General features: G+C 46.8%; 2 protein-coding genes across 2 annotated transcripts; one reads left to right on the top strand and one right to left on the bottom strand.

Annotated features, from left to right (window-relative positions):
* Window positions 1-688: 688 nt before the first annotated feature.
* Window positions 689-1,688, bottom strand: PPTG_07972 (hypothetical protein; the record flags this gene model as incomplete). Its single annotated transcript, XM_008902345.1, has 6 exons — window positions 689-868; window positions 1,012-1,077; window positions 1,134-1,213; window positions 1,276-1,401; window positions 1,457-1,508; window positions 1,632-1,688. The coding sequence occupies 6 exons, from the start codon at window positions 1,686-1,688 to the stop codon at window positions 689-691; spliced, it is 561 nt and encodes a 186-aa protein (XP_008900593.1).
* Window positions 1,689-3,757: 2,069 nt separating this feature from the next.
* Window positions 3,758-5,039, top strand: PPTG_07971 (hypothetical protein; the record flags this gene model as incomplete). Its single annotated transcript, XM_008902344.1, has 4 exons — window positions 3,758-3,922; window positions 4,268-4,325; window positions 4,383-4,567; window positions 4,641-5,039. 4 exons carry the CDS (start codon window positions 3,758-3,760, stop codon window positions 5,037-5,039), a joined length of 807 nt encoding a protein of 268 aa, XP_008900592.1.
* Between the last annotated feature and the right edge of the window lie 3,100 nt (window positions 5,040-8,139).

The following is an 8,139-nucleotide window of genomic DNA, read 5'->3' as shown; positions in this document are numbered from 1 at the left end:
CTTGGTTGCTGGAGAAATGCAGGTTTCTCGAAATCTCCATGAATCGGTCTCGCTTCATGTAAATTCCAAACACACCTCTCGCAATTCCGCCTTCGTCAGACTGCTTCCAGTGGTTTGAGATCTTCTCATGATTCGGCTGAATGGCTCGAGCTAGTAGTAACCCCAAGAAGACGCAAAGTTCGTGTGGCAGTACCGGCTTTACAGCCATACGTTTCATCCGTACATCTCGCTGGCTGGGAGTTGGTTCATCTGGGCGTCGGCGCGGCTTCTTGTTCTTACGCTCAATGTAAGCTTCTACTCGAGCCTCAAGCTGCTCATGCTTATAATTGTTGCAGCACACAGCAATATGCTGCCAAAGCGCAACAGGCATGAAGAAGAAAAACAGCGCCAAAGGTGAATCCCCATGCTTCATTGCTTCTGGTGTTGGACCAAACGGTTCGTGTCTCAGGTCTGGATAGCTATTCGTCTAATCAACTCGTTCAGACGGTGTCTGCAGATACGCGTACACGTCTGGAGCGACAGGTTCAATCCAGCTATTGCTGCTGTGGTCGCGAAGCTTGTCCAGGTCCTTCCCACTACGTCACCTGCCAGCACCTTGTCGGTTCCGCCCAACGACTCAAGAAACTTATTGGCAAAGTGTCGCTCGGCAATTATTTTTGGGGAAAGTTCGAATCTTCGTTTCCTTTATCTACGCCTTCCCGTTGCCCTTCATCAGTGTCTCCTTCGGGAGCGTTGATCTCGTCATCATCCACAATATCGTCTTCAGCTGGCTCTTCACCGAAGTCAAGGTCACCAAACTCTTCCGGGTCATCACCGTCTTCCATTTGGTTGAGGTCGTCCTCTTAATCACTGGACATGATGCTGCTCGCTAGAGATTGTATATACAGCACAGCAGATACAGCACAGCAGATACAGTACAGCAGATACAGCACAACAGATACAGCAAAAGCAAAAACGATGTCAGAAATCGTATCTGTGTATACACATGCACACATTGAAATCTGCACTTACCCTTCGATCCGTTGTCCGAGTCCACTCCATTGTCAGGTACGCTGGCGAAGGTTTCATCGGCATCATCTTCGTCAGATGATTTCAAAAAGTGATGACATACTGTACGTTCGCCTTGGGCTCACAACCTTAGGTTGAGGCTGTTGCACCAAATGATGCATCCTCTCGTCGTCACTCGATACACGACGCTCGGCTGCGCCGCTTCCTGCAGGGTAACGCACTACAGTTAGCACTAGATATTCCAGAATAATTCAATGCATTATGCACCTGTAGAGGGCGTCAGCGACGTCGAGTCTGCTGAGGGTGGCACCGAGCTCTGACCGAGGATACTGTCGGCAACTTCAGCATCCGTAGCTGGGCCATCGTCGGAGGGAGCTACATTCAAAGAATGCTCTGCTACAGAATCATAGGTTAGTTTCACTAAACTGCATGCACTAAAACTACGCACCGGACGCATAGTGTTTGAGCACTTGATCCTTGCCCATGAAGTAGTCTTGACCCTAAGCGCCACTTGCGCTCCCACCGGGAGGAATGAACTTCCAACGCGTCTCAATGGAGCTTGCAGGCGGTAGCTTGTGCGTCCAGCCGCTAGCCTTCAGCTCTCTCCATACGGCACGGCACACCGGCGTTCCTCCACTTATAATGCGCTGCTCACGGCGTTCACCACGTGCACCAGCCATTGCACTCCTGTCCGCCGATTCCAAAGTGAGACTGGGGCGTTTGTGGCCACTCAACAAAAAATCTTGTCAAACTTTGTGCATTGTGTGTCAAGTCTCCAACAAAAAAAATTTCTAAAAAGTTGGACAGAAACGATGCGTTCTGGTCTCGCATGTTTACTCGCAGAGTGGACAGAAAAAACACTGTGTTTTGACTTGATCTTTGTAACTGGGGGGGGGGGGGACAACGGCAGGCTAATTATTTTGGGAAGTATACAAAAGTCAAGTATAATGACGATCCTGTGCTGTATATATACAAGTTAGATTGTGAGGATATTTTATCCGTATGATTTGCTAACCCATCTTATACAGCCCACCGGTTTGAAGGGGATAATACATCGCTGACGGCAACACACATTCGTAAGCAACAAGCAGGATCAAACTAGCTTGTCTAGGGTTCATGACGCTGGGCCCACTGTGATGCTAAAACTACAAACCAAGCAGTGTTAGCGAGTCGGAAGCAGCGTCGAATCTGTCTGAATTGATGTCGTGGTGTGATGGATAAGCAGAACGATGTACAGAGAGGGGTGAAGTAAAGCTGCACTTCATCGCTAGGTTTCGTCAGAATAAAACTAATAATCGCTGATGAAACCTTTCGCTCACAGTTTGCTATTAAACTTTACCAGCTTTTGCCCAAGTCTAAGTCAAATTGTACTCTTAGCTGCATACAACACCCAGCTTTACGATAGATTACTATGCCATCTGTTGAATGGCTTGTTCACTGAGACGAATGAGTCGTGCTTCCTCATTTATTTTTTTGTCAATGATAAGCATGTCGATCTCAGCTGCCATTTCAATACACTTTTGTCCTTTCAGCCGCAACAAAAAACTTTCCAGTGTCCTTCCTTCAATAAGTGTCGCTGCTTTTCCTGTTAGGGCCGTCTTAACAAGGCAATTAGGATGCCCCCAGCTGATGCAGAGACATTGAACCGCGTTGATAACTCGACTTTACCGATTCCACCCTAGCCACCAAGAAAAAAGCGAAGTTGGTCATCTCTCTCTGTGTTGCCGTTTATATAGCTCATACTGTCTCAGTTTTTCCATTTTGTTAGCAGAGCAACTCCAATAAGTTTTAGGGCATGGTGCTGCTTTTGATTCAACGTGAATGCCTTTGAAACAGCCCCGATGCTAGCAAACTGATTTACCTGATGAGCGGATTCCGTCCACACCACAGGTTCGTCGTGCCAGGCTCTATTCTGGACGGTAGGCATGTCTTCATACAGCTCGATCAGTTTAGTTTCTCGCGTATCCGACTGCTGTGGCGTTGGTAAAATAAGATCGTTGTAAGTGGTAGTACCACTAATCCACTTTCCTATGCTTTTAGGGGAGATACAATGGATTGCACGGCTAACTAGGTATGCTAGTGACGCTGTTTTTACTGCCTCACTTTCAATCATGCGGTACCTCGTAAACGCCGCAAGAATCGGCGTAATTTTACCATCAGGTAGTGATGCACATTGGAACACAGCTGGATGTAAAGCCGTGCTTTCGATAATCTCGCTGCTGTCTCTCCAAATACTGTACATCTCGTTGCTGTAGTCTTCAACGCCATCCGACTCATCAACATTCAGGGCGTTTGTTATCGACACGGTGGGTTTGACTCGCAAAGTCTGCGTGGAGTGCTGCATACGATCGAATCAACGCACGCGCCTCCGCGTGGCGTTTTCCGAAAAGATACCTTGGAGCCCAGCAGGTTGAAGCTGCAGGCAACTAAATTAAAAATATGCCTAGCACCTTTGGATGCTCCACAGCACTCACAGCACTTCAAATACGACCACAGATCTGATGATGATGACCCTTACATGGCACAGCTGAAACTTTTCCCTAATAATGGCGAAGGATACGAGTGTATCTTGAACGCAACTAATAAAAAAAGATCCTTGCTCAATGTGGCAGTGCTCAAGTATGTGCTTGCCTTCAGTCTAAATTTGGGCGCTCTAGCATATTCCCTGCGTGCGTATATCTAGACGACTTAGTCACGGTGCAATTGAGTATGGTAGCTTAGTCTTGGTACTCACAATCAAACAAGCCAGATGGTAGAGAAGACCGAAAACGACTTCGATACTGTTGCCAGCAGCTCCAGACGTGCCAATAAGGTCAAGCCGGCGACGACTACTCGACTGGCCGCCATCGCAACGAGCCCTGCTGCGAACAAGACGGAGAATCCTCCACGCCAGACGCCGTACGAACACCTCCGAGTGCGTTTAGTAGCAGAGCGAGACCGGTCCAGATTGATCACTCGAGTCGAAGGTGGATACTTGTTCGCAGTTTCAAGCTGTAGTGCAAATCGCTGTTTTGCTATTCACAGATCTCTAGGCTATACTACAAGATGCGGCCGGGCCCAAGGACAGGCTGATCATTAGAATGAAGGTGCTGTGGGTCTCCAATCACACGTACAAGCAATTTCGACTTGCGAGACTCCACTTCATCGACTAGAATTTTCCTGAAACCCTGTTGCATACCGATTGTTGCATATAATTAAGCATGACGCTTTCACTTATTCATTGTTGAAGTAGCGGTATATTTTTTTATATATGAAATAGAGCAAAGCACTTCCGGCCCCCTTCAGCTGCACTTACGAAAATACAGACCAGCCCCAAGGTAGGGTGCTCCGAGCTGTTCAGTAGCGATAGGTGACTGACTTGGTGCAATGCCCAGATGATAAAACAGCAAGGAACACGGAACTACAGCGCCGTCGAGCGACAAAGGCTGCAGAAGATCGTCGCCGCACGCTGCCACAGCATGAGGCTGACTGGAATGTCGTCGCAATGGAGTTCAATGCACCCCTGACCAAAATCAGCTCGTCGCAGCCGCACAAGTTTAAAGCGCAAGTTTACAGCGTTGTACGCGTCACCGCGCCATAATAAGCGTAGGAAAGTGAGTGAAGATACGAAGGCTGTTATCGCTGTCCGTCAGAAAATTATTCGGCGATCTCAGGACGTGCTGACCAGCAGAATGAATGCATCCAGACCCATTGCATCACTGTGGCAAACGACGACATTGGAAGGTGGCGAGCGAGGGCACCTCAGCTCACCCTTGCATCAGGATCTCGCTGGTGGGGGTCGTTCAAGGAAATGGTCTTGGGCAGACGGTGACACTGGAACACAAGGTGGTGCAAAGCGTGATAGGCAAGCGGAAGTCTCACAACGCTGTATCACGGTGGTGCAAATGAATCCAGACCAAGTGGACACCAACACGGTATCACCATCGAGCGAAAATGCGGCACTGAGAGCCACCTTTTTACTGGTGGTGCTCCGTCAAGATTCAGCTTGGAGAAGTAACCCCGGCATCGGTGGCGTCTCCAAAAGTGCGTAGCAATTCACAAGCTTCAAAACAGAATAACGTCGCACAAGGCTTGACTCAACTGCTAAGGTGGTTTCAATAGGGCGATCTAAGACATGAGACGCAGCGGCAAGCCGAGGCGAAACAGCAATCCGTCGTTGAAGAACAACATCTTAGTGAAAAAGCCAAGGAGCTGGCTGGCATTGAAAGTAGACATAGCGAGCTTCTTCCGTGCATATCGTCACTTAGAGGTAATCGAGCAACAACGAGTAACTACAAATTGGTTTGTACATGTGCCTTTCATACGATAATACAAGGGTTTGTTAGCCACCAGTTTTTTTAAGGTTCTAATTAATCACTGTCCGAGTCTTCAATTACGATGACCACCGGTTGTTCTCCACCTTTGTTCTATTTGGAGGAGGAGACTCGTCATTATCATCTCGGTCATGCTTCCGACGTGGCGGCGGTAGCGTTGACTCTCCACTGTGGAAACTCCGACAGATTGAGGCGATATTACGTTGCTGATCGAGCCATCGTTCAGCTCTAGCGTGTTGATGAGACTTTGAAGTGCTTGAACGCAGAGTTTGTCGGCGTCGTCGGATAGATCGCGAGCTAGTATAAATTTTTCTCTCGTCTTTTTTCAGCTGCTTCTCTGCTTCCTGCACAGCATTGCTCTCAGCACCGTTACATTATAGAGTCGAGTAGAGAATCGCGAAAGCTGGTATGTTTCGGAAATATGCTTCTTTCTCGGCGTCAATTGTGGTTCGACTAATGTGATACTCAAGACATCCATTCTTGTGTACCGCACCACCACCGCCAACAGATACTCCGATTGTGAGAAGCTTTATGTACTCGGTTCTGCTGGTCAGATCTCACTTGCTCGTCATAAGTGATTGATGACCAGGGCATGTCAGGCAGGCTTCAAAAGCTACTGCCTTACCAGTTCAATGACGACATGGGTCGATAGTGGGATTTTTTTTAGGAATTAATTGTAATTAATATCCATTGCACGCAACTAGTTAAAATTAATGGCAGTGCTGTCGTGGTGACAGTAGGCAGTTCGCAAGTTGGAAAGCTGGTAAGTATACGCTATAACGCATTGAGCACAGTGAAACGAGTCTCATCAAGGCCTATGCTATGTGTCACTAGATGTCAGGACGCGGCAAGGAGCTAATGGTTTGGGTACCGGTGGATCAAAGCGCCACCGCTACATCTTGCGGGACTCGATACAAGGAAGCTGGCGTGGTTCACATGTCGGGGGCTTGTTTACCAGCAGACTCGAGCGGTGCTCAATGTTTTCTTGCGTAATCTATTGCAAGATACGCTGATGTACACGCAGAACGCGAACCGCAAAACGGTGACAGCATGCGATGGCGTCTACTTGCTGAAGAGACAGGGATAACAATTTACGGCTTTGGGCACTAGGCAATCACTCTGCGCAGATGATACACACTGCTAGCATTATCCTGTATTTACGAGTATCAGCTTTATACTATTTGAGTTCATCAAATAAATTCAATTAAATTCAAATCTCCGAACTGAGTTTCCCCCCGGGGCCACTGGGCCCGGGTAAGCTGTATTGTTTCGATCTTAAATAACTAGATCAGTCTAACCGGGTGGTGACCCAAGATTACCGAATGCGGACAGTACTCGACAGTACCAGTATAGGCCGCTCTCCTGGTCTTGGTGAAGAAATCCTGTAAAGTACTCCGCTAATGTCAACAATAAACATTCATTTCTAAACAACTTCCAAAACCTCTCTACAGTGTGCTTCCTCAGTTATGTGCAGTATCCAAGTAGCGTGGCGGTGTCTGCTACCGCAAATGGTCACAGTTTATATATGTAACAAGCCGAACGGAGCCCCGCCTGCGAGGCTCTTTGCGCAGGTTGAAGCCGAGCAAGATCATGCACCACCTCGCTTCATTCAGCGGGGATTAACCCTTCTGTTCATGTAAAACTGTAAGTTTGTTCTGAATTTGGATATCAGAACATGTCTCTGTTGCTACCGGCCATTTTTAGATGTAGCACACGTTACTTGCCAGCTCACTTCACTCGGACGAAAGCTGGATTTGCTGTACTACTACTACTACTACTACTACTACAACTACTACTACTACTACTATTACTACTACTAGTAGTAGTAGTGGTCGAGGTTACTGGTCATTCGCGCTACTCATGTCGCTTCTACATAGATATCGATGTAGTGGGAAAAAAAAGTTTCTTCACATTGGGGTGAGTGCAATCAATACTATTAATACTTGTGGTTGCTTACAGAAGCCCAGCTAACTCCAGTTTTTTTTTTTTTTTTTTTTTCACTCGTGATTCCCACCTCATACTAATATAAGTTTGAATTATAAGAACAGTTAAGTTTATTTTTTCAGGACTAAATTACTCCCGTAGTTCCCAATGAGCGACTACTCTGATTTCAGGTGCGTATTGTACTTACAATTTGAACAAATTAGCTTTCGCGTATCATATAACCTGTAGTAATACTGAAATTACGTATAACATACAGTACTCCCATGCTTATTATTTTATTTTAAGTCAACTCAGTCCCATAATCCATATGACAGGCTTAACTTTTTCGGGGTCGTATTCGGACATGACGTGGCTTCTGGTCGGCAATGCATTCTGCGATAATTCCAGCATTGCCGAGCGTACAGTCGGCAAATAAGCCATTCCAGCCGTCGAAAAAGCTATCAGACTCCTCCTATGAGCTTGACAAACATCCCAATGACGGCATTGACTGCTGGGTGGGCGGTAAATCGAAAAGTGACGCTAACTAAGCATACCATTCAAAACTGCTCTTTTAAGCGTGGCTAACGGATCATAGGGGGTGTGTGCGGTCGTGTGGGGCCTGGGAATATGTACTTATAACCCTTTGTTGGCTCATGCATGCCTAAAACTGGCAAATGAAGCGAATAACGGGCAGTGAACCGAACTAGGTGTTTGCATAAGACCTCGGAGCTAATAAATAGGAATTGAACGCTAACCGCTGCCATGTTTTTTTCTCTTTTTTTCTAATTATAAGTATGTAGTTTTGGACAGGCTTTTTTAGTGTCCGAATATGAGCTGTCTATTTTTCGTTTTGAAAAAGGAATCTGTCTTGACTACTTTTGTGTAAAGTACTTTT

This window comes from Phytophthora parasitica, assembly GCF_000247585.1.
Source record: "Phytophthora parasitica INRA-310 unplaced genomic scaffold supercont2.13, whole genome shotgun sequence".
Classification (NCBI taxonomy): domain Eukaryota; phylum Oomycota; class Peronosporomycetes; order Peronosporales; family Peronosporaceae; genus Phytophthora; species Phytophthora nicotianae.
Note: the sequence above shows the minus strand (reverse complement) of the source record. Positions and strands in the feature narration are given on the sequence as shown.